Source organism: Fukomys damarensis, unplaced genomic scaffold, assembly GCF_012274545.1.
Source record: "Fukomys damarensis isolate Sample0158 unplaced genomic scaffold, DMR_v1.0_HiC HiC_scaffold_33, whole genome shotgun sequence".
NCBI lineage: Eukaryota > Metazoa > Chordata > Mammalia > Rodentia > Bathyergidae > Fukomys > Fukomys damarensis.
The window spans coordinates 51,447,923-51,461,265 of NW_022900945.1; the positions used below are offsets into that span (position 1 = coordinate 51,447,923).

The 13,343-nt window shown below is 47.7% G+C and overlaps 1 protein-coding gene across 5 annotated transcripts in view; it reads right to left on the bottom strand.

The window, feature by feature from the left end:
* Positions 1 to 438: 438 nt before the first annotated feature.
* Positions 439 to 13,343, bottom strand: part of Otud7b (OTU deubiquitinase 7B) — a 63,058-nt gene continuing 50,153 nt past the window's right edge. For all 5 annotated transcript variants that reach the window (XM_010616364.2, XM_010616365.3, XM_010616362.3 and 2 more), the window contains 6 exons: positions 12,004 to 12,116; positions 9,639 to 9,766; positions 9,183 to 9,332; positions 7,948 to 8,062; positions 6,889 to 6,973; positions 439 to 5,826 (listed from right to left, as the gene is read on the bottom strand). In XM_010616364.2, the coding sequence (XP_010614666.1) occupies positions 4,618 to 5,826; positions 6,889 to 6,973; positions 7,948 to 8,062; positions 9,183 to 9,332; positions 9,639 to 9,766; positions 12,004 to 12,116 (1,800 nt within the window). In that variant the 3' untranslated portion in view covers positions 439 to 4,617. The remainder of the gene's footprint in view (positions 5,827 to 6,888; positions 6,974 to 7,947; positions 8,063 to 9,182; positions 9,333 to 9,638; positions 9,767 to 12,003; positions 12,117 to 13,343) is intronic.

Here is a 13,343-nt window from a genome sequence, read left to right on the forward strand (position 1 = left end):
AGGCTGTGGGGAAGGCAGGAGGAGGGAGGTGGAGCTGAGTGACTCAGTGAGTCGCGGGCCAGTTCTAAACACGGGAAAGAGGCCAAGGTCCTCCCGCCCCTCTGCCTTTTAGCCAGCCTCCTTGATCCTTTCTACCACCCACTGCCCACTGGGCCAAAAAGGGAGGCGGTGAGGAGGGTCTACTGGGGTCGTGACATTTCGCTCATCAGCTGAAGTGCTGGGGGCAAAACACTGATTTGGAGGCCGGGTCTTTCCAAAGTTAAGAGACTCCGTGTATGGCTCGCTGAATCCAAAGTTCAGGGGCTTGGGGACAAAGAAGGAAATGAAAAAAACCTGAGGAGCAGGTGATCCCAGAAGGGAAGGGACTGGTTTCCTACCCAAGGCTGTAAGCTTCGGGCGTTGTCTCCTTGGAGAAAGAAGACACAGAGTCCAGAGGTATCAGAGTAACTCAGAGACATCGTCTCTCTGAAATGTTCCTTTATTAAGAAAAAAATGTGACGGGAACCTTGGGCATGTGGTTGAAAGGAGTAACAGTAAAAGGTTAGGTTCTCCCAAGTCCTTGAGAACCGACTCCCTTCTTTCTATTTCCCAGAGATACAGCACAAAATCGCCAACTTTCGTTTTATTGCTCTGTGAGCTTTTCTTTGGGGGGGGGAGGGGAACGTCCATTCCAATGCCCTGCACAGCACTGAGATTAACACCATCCCTATTCCTTAGTCTCAACCTTTTTTTTCTTTTCTTGAGACAGGCTCTTGCTACCGCACTTCAAACTGACTCAAATTTAAGGCAATCCTGCCTCAGCCTCCTAAGTGCTGGAATTACAGGCATGTACCACCACACCCATCGGAGACTCCCTTAAAAAACTATCATCCAGGGATTTAGCTCTGTGGCACTGCACCTACCTGGCATGGGCAAGGTCCTGAGTTCGAGCCCAGGTACCACACACACACACACACACACACACACACACACGTTATCAGCATGAGGTGAGACTTATAGTTGACTCTTGTAGCCCTAAATAAAACCAGCAGAGGATTTGAAGGCTTACCCTGTAGTATATTTGCTCCACTGGGGATGGGATAAAGAATATAGCATGAAGGGATAGCAGTCACAGAAGGGGGGAAAAGAACCCTGAAAATCTCCCCTTTCCATTAAGAACTTCAGTAGGTACCTCAGGTGCCCTGGATTAAAGGAACTAAGTGCACTTAAATTTAAACCTGAGAGATGTCATACTTCCCCAGGGATAGAGTCCCCCCTCCCTCACATACCTCTCTTGGACCAAGGAAGTTTGCTGTGCTTTTTTGAGACAAGGTTTCGCTGTAGTTCCAGCTGGCTTTGAACCCCCTATGTACCCCACACTGGCCTTCTATTTGGCAGCGATCCTTCTGCCTCAGCCTTCCCAGTGCTGTCTCACAGGTGTGCACCACCTCGCCCAGCAGCAAGGTTTTACTGAGTACACGCCAGGTAACCCTCTTCGCCATTGTCCTAAACATGCTCCTGCAGAGAGCTGCCGATCCCATTCCTCATCTTCCCAAAATACCACAAAGCGATCCCTGTCTACCTTGATTTCCCATCCTACCCAAACCCTACTCAAAAGAACAACGCAAAACAAACTTCACTAGTCCCTATTTTTAAAATATACATTGTCTCAAGGTCCCTCATCCTTAGAATGTTTTCCAAAGCCTTAACAGTTACCTTCTCAAGTAAAAAATAATTTATTAATAAAAAGGTATAAGGCCCAAAGCCTATTTTAATCATATTCACCCTAGGACTCCCTTTCCCCTCCCTTGAATTTCTCTTTTTCCTTTGGAGGGCAAAGGGATTGGGATTCAATAATTTATAAATAAAAACAAACACAATACAAAGTTCCTGTTCTTGTTCATTTGTCCTGTTTTTAAAAATAGAAGTGTTAAGTAGAATCTAGTAACAGATCAAGTCCAAACAGCCGTCCAGGGGAGAAGCAAGCGCGCTCCTTGGTTTCTTTTCTGGGAAAGCCCTGGTCGTCGCTGTCGCCTTCTGCTTGGTCCAGGCCAGGCCCGCCCCCAAGTCCCGAGGGAGCAAACCAAACTGCGCACATCCATGGTGTGGTCTGAGTGCAGGGAAAGGGGTGGAGGCTCACGAGGTGGTCTCACCAGTGTGGTTCGAACCCCAGAAATGGGAATGATCAGGGTGACATGAACAAGGCATTCACCTAGGGTACAAAACGAGGGATGCTTAAAAACCCAAGAACCACTCTTTTGGTGCTATATGCATTACAAATAAAAAGTAATGTAGAACTCATGATGAACAACTCATCAAAAATGTAAATAAAGACAGGAAGCATCCCTGTACTTGCTCAATCCACTGCTTCCCACACCTTAATCTGGACCTGTAAGATCCTGTCTTTAAAATTTTGATAATGTGTTGAACACGGATTTTTGACATTGATTTTTTAAAGTTCTGAATTTTTTTTTCAAGTAGGATCTTGATTACTGAGCACCCTTTTAAAATTTTGCACCTAAAGGGAGTGCTTGTCTCAGATGCCAGCTCTGCCCACAAATACACACATCTCCTGTGAGCCTAACTGCTTCCCTAAAACTAAACTGCTGTCAAATAAAAGCCTAAGAATTCATAGCCACATGAAGTGATTACATCAGCAGACCAGCAGACTTGGAAAATAAATGACTTTCAAGTCTGTTAAGGAGAAAAGAACCTTTCAAACTGAGTAGTTGCACAGTGAGAAGGTCTTCGCTGCTTTTACCAAGGGGAAGATGAAATGAAAACTTTCCTGACTGGGCAGATGAACACACGCGAGTAAGTGCCTCTGCCCACACCCACCCTCACACTCACACTCACACCGTGTGCGCCCTAGATCCGATGTGGGGATTTCATCTGTGGGACCGTGATTAGTACACGCCTCAACACAGAAACCCAAGTACAGAAAAACAGCCCCAGTAACATTCTGGACACTTAAGTGCACTTATTCCCATTCTTTATATGCACCCTGGAGTGTATATAATTGCATAGTTTGTTGTGTTTTCCACCAGAAAAAAACATAAAGAAAAATTGGCCCAGGATATGTCTGGTTTAAAGCTCTTAGAAACGGCTCTGGCCAGAGCACAGGCTGTCCAGACTTGTGCTTTGCGCAAAACACAAAGGGGTTCCCCCTACTGTGTCCACATCCCCACCCCTACCCTCTGGAAGACAGGGTTGAGACCGGGGAAGGAGAAATCCAGACAGATCAGCTCATGAGGAATAATATGTGATCTGTGGTTATAGTTCACTAAAATATATTTTTCTTAACTACCATTTTATAAATTCCCCTAACCCCCAGTCTATATTTCAACATCAATCCTAATATCAAAAATATCTTTTCTTACAAAGTATTTTATTACTACTACTATTATTATTATTATTATTATTATTTTATTATTTTAATAAACTAACCACAGATTAAGGTCAACTATGGCTTAACAAAAGAAGCCGGGATGTTAAAGTTCATTCTCCAAACGTAGAGAGGAAGGAGAAGGAATCATTTAAATAGGAAAAAAAATAATAATTTTTTAAAATGTTTTTGTTGGGATTTTTTTGTTTCTTTTTCTTAAAAAAATTAGTCAATAAAATAAGTTGCTTTCTACAGAAACAGCAGCAGAAGATGGTAGTGCTTTATGTAGGTTTTTGGTTTGGTTTCAAACAGTCAGGCCTAATGTCTGTCCGTCCCCAACCTGTCCCAAGGTACTGCACACTCAAACTCGGGCATGGTTACTGCTAAGTAGTTAAAAAACCAATCACTGCACCCATTCACCTGGAGAAAACTCAAAGGAAACAGCTCTTCTTCTCACTGCTGTCTTCTTTTCTCAGAGGAAACTTTTTAAAAATAAAATGTGTTTTTAAAGAAATCATGCCCTCCTTAATTTAGCTGAGCTCACCCTTCAAAAAGGATGAGGAAAAGACAGGGGCTGTCCGCTGCGTCTTCTCCAACTAGCGTGGGTGACAGATGACTGCAGAAGGAAGTAAAACTTAAGAGGGAAAGAATGCCCTTTGAAGTTCCTACCTTTCTCATCTCCATAAACTGGGATTTTAACTACTTCCTTTTCCTAACAAGTACCCAAGAGCACACACGATACTGCCTTGCCTTTCCACATCCTTCAGAAGAATTTACTCAACCCTGATTAGGTCTTACTACAGTCGATAGTGAATCTGTCCAATCACACTCTCAACTCCATCACCGTGTTTTTTGAACCTGAGAACTTCGGTCTGTCTTGTCTTTAACTACCTGAGAACCTCCTTTACCTGTTCCACCTCCCACCCCGCACACCAAACCTTCCCCCACTGCTTTCCTCAGGTTCTAGGACGGGACCCAAGGCGTTACGAGATGGAATCACCGTCTCCCACTCTCTCGTGTCTCCTGAGTCCCACCACATCAAGCTCTGCAGAGCAGTGCAGCCCTTGGGCACCATCCAGCCCTACGCGCTCTCACCAGCCTGGCAAGCACTCCAGCGCGCACACTTAAAAGTTCCCAGCCAGGCTCGCACAAACATTTATGCATTTGCCCCACCAACATGGGGCTGGGCCTCAACAAGCCAGTGAGTCAAGCTTAACTTTGTTTAGCCCCCTTGCCCTCAAAGGTCCCACCATTCAGAATCTGTGCACCAGCAGCTCCCCACCAGGGTCACGTTCCCGCCTCCTCAGTTCTTCCCTGTAACAGCAAGAGCAGAAGTTGTTTGTCTCAGGGTGTCCATAGAAGCTGCAGTTCGGTTGTTTGCACTTGGTCTGGGTTGGGGGAAGCCCCCGGGAACCTCCAGCCCATCCGTCTGGCTCAGGGGGTTCCCTGTAGCCGTTACTATAGGAATCAGCCACGCGGAAGTGGGGTGGCAGCGCCGCGCCCCTGGGAACTCCATCCTTGGCGTGAACGCCTGGCTCCAGAGGTGGGGCGCTGTCCCGGTGGGGGTGAGGTCGCCCAGGAGGGCACTGCCTGGGGAAGGTGGCGTATGGTGGTAGCCCCCCCACACACGGGCCCCCTGCCAGCTGCCTCCTGGGTTCCTGGCAGTGGACTCCACCCCCAGAGGGCCGAGGGACAGTAAAACCTCCAGGGTAGCCAGCTGAGAAGGCCACTGCCCTGGACTCTCCAGGGGCCACAGTCAGCTGCTCCTGCCCACCATCTGGCTCTGGCTTTTTGGCTGGGGGAGGCCCACTCCCTAACCCTCCATTAATGATCTTCCTCTCTGCCTCCTTCTGCTTCTGCTCTGCCAGGAATCTCTCCTCAGCATCAGCAAGGTACCGTTGGATCATCTCCTCCTGATACTGGTGTCGGTGACCCATCTTCAGCGTCCCAACAAAAATAAACTTCCCCTCCCCTTGCATTGTGATCCTCATGATGCTCAGGCTTTGCATCACTTCCTGGCTATACTTGCTGCCTCCATTACAAACAGACTCGGACGCGGGCTTCTCAGACACAGGCCCATCCCCGCCTGCCTCTTCCTTGCCACCCTTCCAGCTCTTCAGTGAATTTTTCTTCTTTTTCTCCAGTGTCTCAGTGCCACTGTTCACCCCTGACCCGGCCCCCGCCCCTCCGGGCTTGGAGCCTTTGCTGTGCATCAGGCCTCCCATGTTCCTTTTGAGCTTGCTGCCCAAGGTTTTGCCAAAACTTCCGAGTTTGTTAGCCACGGAATCTGCTCTCTTCTTGTCCTTCTCCCGATCTCGCTTGGACTTCTCTTTCCGCTTGCTGCCCTCATTGCTGGCAGAACTGCTGCCAACTGACTCCTTGTCTGACTCCCCAGACTCAGGCGTAGACCGAGGCTCATCTCCAGCTGATGCTGTGGGGGACTCAGGTTGCGCCAGAGGAGCCTGGAAGACACCAGAACAGGGCTGACAGTTTTCCAAGGCTAAGACAGTGCAGGGCCCCAGGAACGCGAGGACGTCCATCAGCTCACAGGGCTCCCTGCTGCCACTGCTCTAGGGACAGGACGGGGGATGGTGAGTGCCCTTCACACGCTGTCCTTGGAGTGGCTGCCCAGCTCCAGAGCAGGACTGTTGTCATGACAAAGGAAGGCCACCTGGGAGGACACCGTCCTGTGGCTCCAGTCAGCTCCTCATGGGTCAAGGAAAGACAAACGTAACATCTGACTTTTATCTCACGCACAGCAATCGGACTCCCTTTTATAGCAAGGAGATACTGAAATGAAGCCCAATGCTCTTCAGATCAAGGAGCAACCACGTAAACACACAGCCTCTGGCTGAGGATGGGGAGTATTTCAGAGATACCAAAATGTTTACTATAAATATCTCTGTGTCAAATCCCATTGAAAATTAATTTCAAAGAAGTCTTGACTAACCACAACCATCTAAGCCTGACCGTTTTGCATCCCCCAACCTTGAGTTATTCAGCACTCTGGAAGTCGTAAGTTTGCCCTTGCTCCCATGTCCCTGTTCCAGCTCAGAACCCACAAGACAAGGAACTGCTTCAGATACTGCACCTCCTCTGGTGGCCCTAACAGAGGTCCATCCACAGAGAGCTTGAGAAAAAGCAATGGCAATCTCAACTTTGCTGGAAAAAGTCAAGAAAACCTTAAAGAATGTTTTTAGGGATGTGGCTATAACTCAGGCACTGGCCCGGCAGGCACAAAGCCCTGGGTTTGATCCCAGCTTGGTAGCGCTGCTGGGGGTGGTGGGAGGGGCAGAGTGCAAAAGCAGAGCCTGGTTGGAGAGATGTGGACCACAGGGGGACTATTAGGTAAAAAGGCAGGAAAAACAATTCTTGGAACTGATCTGACACCTTTCAGTTACTCCTAACCCTGACTCATAAGCTAAACTAAGGAGAGATTCAAAAGACAAGCACCTCCAGGTCCCTCTGCTGTCCCTGTCACTGAATGTGAGGACACAGAGGACAGGGGTGGGAGACACATTTACCTGTGCATCAGAGGACAGTGGAATCCACTTCACATTCATGTAGCTATGCAGCAGATGCAATTTGACCTCCAGGGACAGAATTACACTGTGGAAAGGAGACAAAAAGAACTTAAAAATTACTGTGACCATATTTAAAAGAAAAGCATTGTGACATAGTTGGGAAGGAGAATTGAGTCCTACATACCTTAGGATTCAAAACTGAGTATGAATTATAGCTTTGTGATCTTGACCAAGTCATTTCAATCCCCCTGAAATGCAGCTGGGGGTGGTAATGGGTACCGATAACAGTATCTACCCTGTGGCATTGTTGTGGAGATTACAATAAAAGTGTTTGGAAAGGGGTCAGCACCATGTCTGAAAAGTAAGAAATACTAAACACTAGTCACTGTTACTACTGTTGTTGTAAGTATTATTTAGAAGGAGGTTTTGATAATTGGGTGAGAGCTTATTTCTAAAAAGCCGTAACTGGAATTTCAAATCAAACCCAGTTAGGCAGCTCCCAAATGAGCAAAAGCCCAAAACAGCAAGCACCAGGTACAAGAGAAGGGAAGAACTTCATATTCCTATGCTGTCTGCCGGGAAGTTGTGGAGGGCGTGAGGAGGAAGCAGGATGGGGGTCGGTATGGAAGTAGAGGGAATGTGTTTTTCTTGCTGCTTAAATTCCAGAAAGAGAAAAACCCAGAGCAAACTATTTCGGTCAACTATTTAGAACTCCTCACATCAGCTGAGACAAAAAGTGTGACCTGATTTGCTTGATTTTCTGATGACTGTTTTTGGGGGATTCTGGGGTTTATCAGTGCAAGACCACTCTTCCCACCATAAAAAAAGAATAAGCTAAGACTCCAGGACCCCTGTAACAGTCACAGAAAGACAAAGCTGCTACAAGATGCAACAGTCCCGGTGCCCAACCTGGCTCGCACCTCTCCGTCTTCTCAAACCAAGTGGAACCAGAATGCGAGTGCACTGCTTCTGAGCTAAGGAAAACTCCCCACAATGTGGCTGCCACACGTGGAAGAGATCCCAGCTACAAAGCAGATGGAAAGGCTGGGCCTGCCTCACCTGGCCAATCGGACATTGTCATTGTCATCTTTGCCCCACTCCCAGCCCTTGCCTGGATCCACTGCAAAGTGCAAGGGCAGCAGCTTATGCTCTGAGTCTGTGAGTGGGATCACAGCTAGGAGGAAAAGAAACACAGGTGTCAGGGTGACTCTCCGCAGGACATCGGAACACAGACTGATCTGTACACAGGTCTCTAACTGTAGGCATGTCTCGATTCCTGCAGGTAAACTACCCTAACAATAAAAGCCAATAGGCGGGCCGGGGATTTAGCTCAGTGGTTCTGCTGCCTGCCTCACAGGCACAAGGTCCTGAGTTCAATCCCGGGCAGCCCCCCAAAAAAAAGCCAATAGGCAGAACCAAGATATATTACATAAAGGTACAAATTCCCAATAATGAATGTCAGCATACTGCCTTATCTAAAATGTACCAATAAAATTAATGAGAAAAAAAAACCCCATAGGCTACTACTTTTCCCTTACCACCCAGCATACGATGTAGGCCACTAATCTCTGCAACTCCCCACCAGTCGGTCTAACTTCCATCACGTTCTTGCCAGTTGTGTGTATTCAGAGAATTCAAAAGTCACTAAGATAAACGCAGCAAAGCATCACTTGGAAGGTCCTACAACCTTCATGCATAAGCCTCTTACTCCAGAATAGGCTGTTTCCCCCCCCCAAGATCTCTTTTTTTTGATTAAATGAAAACCATGGTGGCATATGCCTGTAATCCCAGCACTCAGAAGGCTGAGGCAGGAGGATCACCGTGAGCGAGTGGCCAGCCTGAACTACATAGGGAGACCCTATCTCAAAAAACAAACAGGGCCGGGCATGGTGGTGCACGCCTGTAATCCCAGCACTCGGGAGGCTGAGGCAGGAGGATCGCTGAGTTTGAAACCAGCCTGAGCTACATAGTGAGTTCTAGGTCAGTCTCTCTACATAGTGAGACCCTGTCTCAAAAAACAAAACAAAACAAAAACAAAAAACAAACAGGGCGTGGGATGTAGCTCAGTAGCACAGAGCTTTCCTGGCAAACACAAGGCCCTGAGTTTGTTTCCTGGTACCAAAACAAACAAGAGAAAAGAAGAGAAAGAAGACCTAATTAAGCAGTATTAACATGTATCATCTCGGTTTGCATATACTTTTAATCCTTTCCTCCTACATCAGCTCTCATTTTCCCTTCACCAAGTGAAAACAACGCAGAACAAACAATACTAAGACACACACTGTATCCGGCACCTTGTTCCTTGGCATTCTCCTTCTGCTCCATGGACACAAGCGCAGAAAAGTGGGCCTGATCATAGGCGAGCACCAGAGGAGATCGGTGACACTGGCTGATGGGGACCTCCAAGGGCAGATAGATTCCCCCAAAGGGAATAGGAGCAAACGCTGCAGGAGACCAAGACCATCACTAAGATACACTCTTACCTCTGAGCAATCCGTCCACCTCTCCCTGCCAACCCAGTCCCCCCTTTTCATTCCAACTTGTTTAATAATTCTTCCCTAAGAAGCCCTGTCAATTAATCCCAGTGGTTTTACTGTGTCTCTTAAGAATTCTGCATTGCTCTAGTTCATACTTTTTCCTCCGAGTGTCCACATATCCTGCTTTCCTGCCCTCCCCGCAGGGCTTAGCCAAACAACTGGGGGCGCTGGGGGTGGCACTGGGGTGCAGCGAGCACTGACTGGCGGACTCACCTTCCCCGCCAGAGTCCCTCAGCATGGTGTCTGCCACGACGACTATCGGCCTCTTGAGCACATGAGCGAGGACGAAGACGTGGAACTCTTCTAGGCTCTCGTACACAGGCTCCTCTGAGCTCTCCACCCTGGAATTGCCCAGGGGAGAGTGGAAGGGGAACAGAAGGAGGGAGAGGGAAGAAAACAAAAGGAGAGAGCCCTGAAGACCAGTTCAGAAGAGAAGGAAAGTAGGAGTGTCTTTTCCTGGCTTCACAATTTACTTAAGGCTACCACTGACAAAACTGATTATTTTACACTATCGTGGCTGCTTCTACTTCCATTTCTCCAGTGGGAAAATCTAAGAAGAGAGAATGCGAAGGCCCTAGGGTTACAGTCGTTAGGAATCCTGAGGCGATCCTCATCTCTTAACATTCATCCCGCTCAACAACCTCCCCCATCCTCTATCCAGCAGCCGAATACACAACAGCACTGGTCCTGTCTTGCTTACTGGACCCAGCACAACCACCGCATGTCATGCAAAAAGACGCCCCAACTCCTCTCTTAAGGACTTTCACCCCTGGCCAGGAGCTTAATCAGACACTGGAGAAACAGTCACTGTTCTATTTTTCTTTTTTTGTTTGTTTTTTTTGTTTGTTTTTTTGGTACCGGGGATCGAACTCGGATCTTTGCACTTGCGGGGCAGGCAGCGGAACCACTGAGCTAAATCCCTGGCCCTAAAATACTTTTATTTTATTAGTACATGTTTGCATACATGATGATTCATGGTGGCCAACTGGTACATGTACATAACACACCTAAATTCTCTTTAGGGCCCCTTCCTCTCCCTCCTGCTCCCTTCCTCCATCTCTTGGTCCTCTTCCCATGTGTAAAAGACCAGATACGTCTCTCGTACCTGTCCTCTGACCTGTCTCCAGTCTACCACCCTGTTCACACTCAGGGCCCTTGCTTGGATTATTCCTATGACTGCCTGTACTCTCTCCACCCGCCTCGTTATCTGCTCCAGTGTCACACGTTCAAATGCACAATTTGCTCCTGTCACTCCTGTTCTTCTGTTTGTTTTGAGGCAGGGTCTCTCTTTGTAGTTCAGGATGGCCCTGAACCCACAATATAACCCAGGCTGGCCTCAAATGCATCACGATCCTCCTGCCTCAGCCTCCAGAGCACTGGGATCACAGGCGTGTACCACCACACGCGGCTCCTGTCACTCCTGTTCTTCTGTTTGTTTTGAGGCAGGGTCTCTCTTTGTAGTTCAGGATGGCCCTGAACCCACAATATAACCCAGGCTGGCCTCAAATGCATCACGATCCTCCTGCCTCAGCCTCCAGAGCACTGGGATCACAGGCGTGTACCACCACACGCGGCTCCTGTCACTCCTGTTCTTAAAACCTCCTAGCACCCCCACCGGACCCCAAAACAATGATAACAGACACTGGGTACTTATTACAAACTTGGGATTTTGGGGCCTTACCTCATTCCAACTCAGCTAAACTTTCTTGGGGTAGAGGTCCAGAAAGGTGCGTTTTAAACAGCTCTCCCAGATTATTCTTGTATATAATGAAGTTTGGAGAGATTTTAATTTTTAACTTTCTACTAAGGGAAAACTTCAAAATTTTAAACACATTGCATACTAGCGTGAAATTTAAGGTTTGAGGGCAGCTCAGGAGTACAGCAGGAGCTTGGCACGTCCAAGACCCTGGGTTCAATCCCCGAACAAAGAAACAAACAAAGAAATTACACTAAATTCTCCTGCTTCACTCTGCTTCAACAGTAATGAACAAGTGGCCAATTCTGTTTCACTTACACTTTGGTCTATTTGCTTATCCCTTCCCACTCCCACTCTGCTGGATTATTTTGAAGCAAATCCTAAACATTGTATTATTTCATCCATATACATTTCAGTTTCTATCTCTAAAAAACCAAACACGTAGACATTGCTCACGCTTTCCTGTCTTTTAAATGTCCACACTCTCCATCTGGTTGGTATGTTTTATTGTCTTTAAACCTATACTTCCTTGTCCTTTCTTTTTTAAATTTTCCATGCAATTCCATCTACTGAAGACACCGAGTCATCTGTCCCAGTTTCCCAGTCTAGATGGGACCTGAATCTGTTGCTTTACATGGTACAAGAGAAACCAGCACGGCACACGGGGACGGCCCAGCCTCGGCCGTCACTCTGTACTTCGTTCCCCAGCCTGGAACACCCAAGGAACTGCCCAAGTCCTAGGACATTCTGCGCAGTTACACGTTTCTGTGCCCACACCATGGCTCCTCTCTTTTCCTCTAACACCCCCTTACCACGGGATCTCAGTCCAGTGAGGACCCTAAAAAAGACTTGTTTCCTGCTGCCTCACTTAGCCTTACTCACCCTCCGCCACTGGCTCCATTGGTACCGAGGTGCATTCGCGGCTCACTTGAGGCAAGCTTGATCAGCTCGTTCCACTCCTTCTGCCATTCTTCCTCTGTGTACACCAGCCCTGACTGTGAGAGACAGGCCGGGACATCAAGCAATCAGAGGCCAGGTTCTGAGAGGCAACACCACTCCGACTCACTCACTGCTGCCACTCCCCACTCTGCGAGCACTCGGTTTACACCTGTGATGCAAAGGCGAAGCTCCGCGCCTTTCACAGGTGAGGTCCGTGAGGAGCAGCCCGTGGGCTCTCCCACACTCCATCTTCTACTCTCTTCCGGTTTGTCGGCAACCTGGCTCTGCTTCTGCCCGGCATCCTATGCCCCGCACACACTACACCAACCTGACTCTGGCAAAGGACAACAATGAACAAAATTACCAAATTTACTGTACTCTTTGGCTCTCATCTTTCTTAGCCTTCGTGTGGTTTATCTTCCTCTTTAAACAATCTTCTCCTTTAGCTTCCACAATGCCACCTTCTCTTATTTCTGTGAACTCTTTCTTGCTGCTCCCCCCAAATTGGGGGTGAGCCAATGAGTTCAGCCTTGCTGCCCTCTGGGTGATCTCCACAACTGCCACAATTTTATCCACCACCATCTATATGTTATGTCTTTAAAATCCCCTCTCTAGCCCAGACATCCTCTTAATTTCTACGTTCACATGTACAGCAGTCTAATGAATCCTGCTACCTGCCCATGGCTATCTAAACTCTGTATATAGTCAAAATGGAACTACCGTCTCTTCTAAAAACTCATTCTTCTACCTATATTCCCACCTTTATGAGTGAGTAGCACTACCACTCAAACGCTCAAACAAGAAACCAAGGAGTTATCTTTCTTTTACCCACCCACATCTAGATCCCTTCAGTCAACAATTTTTTGATACTGGGGATCGAACTTGGGACCTTGTGCTTGTGAGGCAGGCGCAGAGCCACTGAACTAAATCCCCGGCCGCTCAGTCAACAATTATTAAACAGAAACTACTACAATGCACCTTAACTGGTTTTACTACCTCCATTTATGTGCTCGTCTACAGTGCACAAGAAAAAAGAAATTCTGTTTACTAAAAAAAAATTAACTCTGATGTCTTCTTCCTGCTAAACACTCCTTTCTTTAAGAATCATCATTGTGCTGGGCACAGTGCCGCACAGCTGTAATCCTAGTACTTGGGAAGCTGAGGCAAGAGGATCTCCACGAGTTCGAGGCCAGGCTAGGCTACACAGTGAGTTCAAGGTCAGCCTGAAGTATACAGCATGGCCCTATTGTGGGAAGCCAGCCATGGCCCACTGGCTTTTTGAA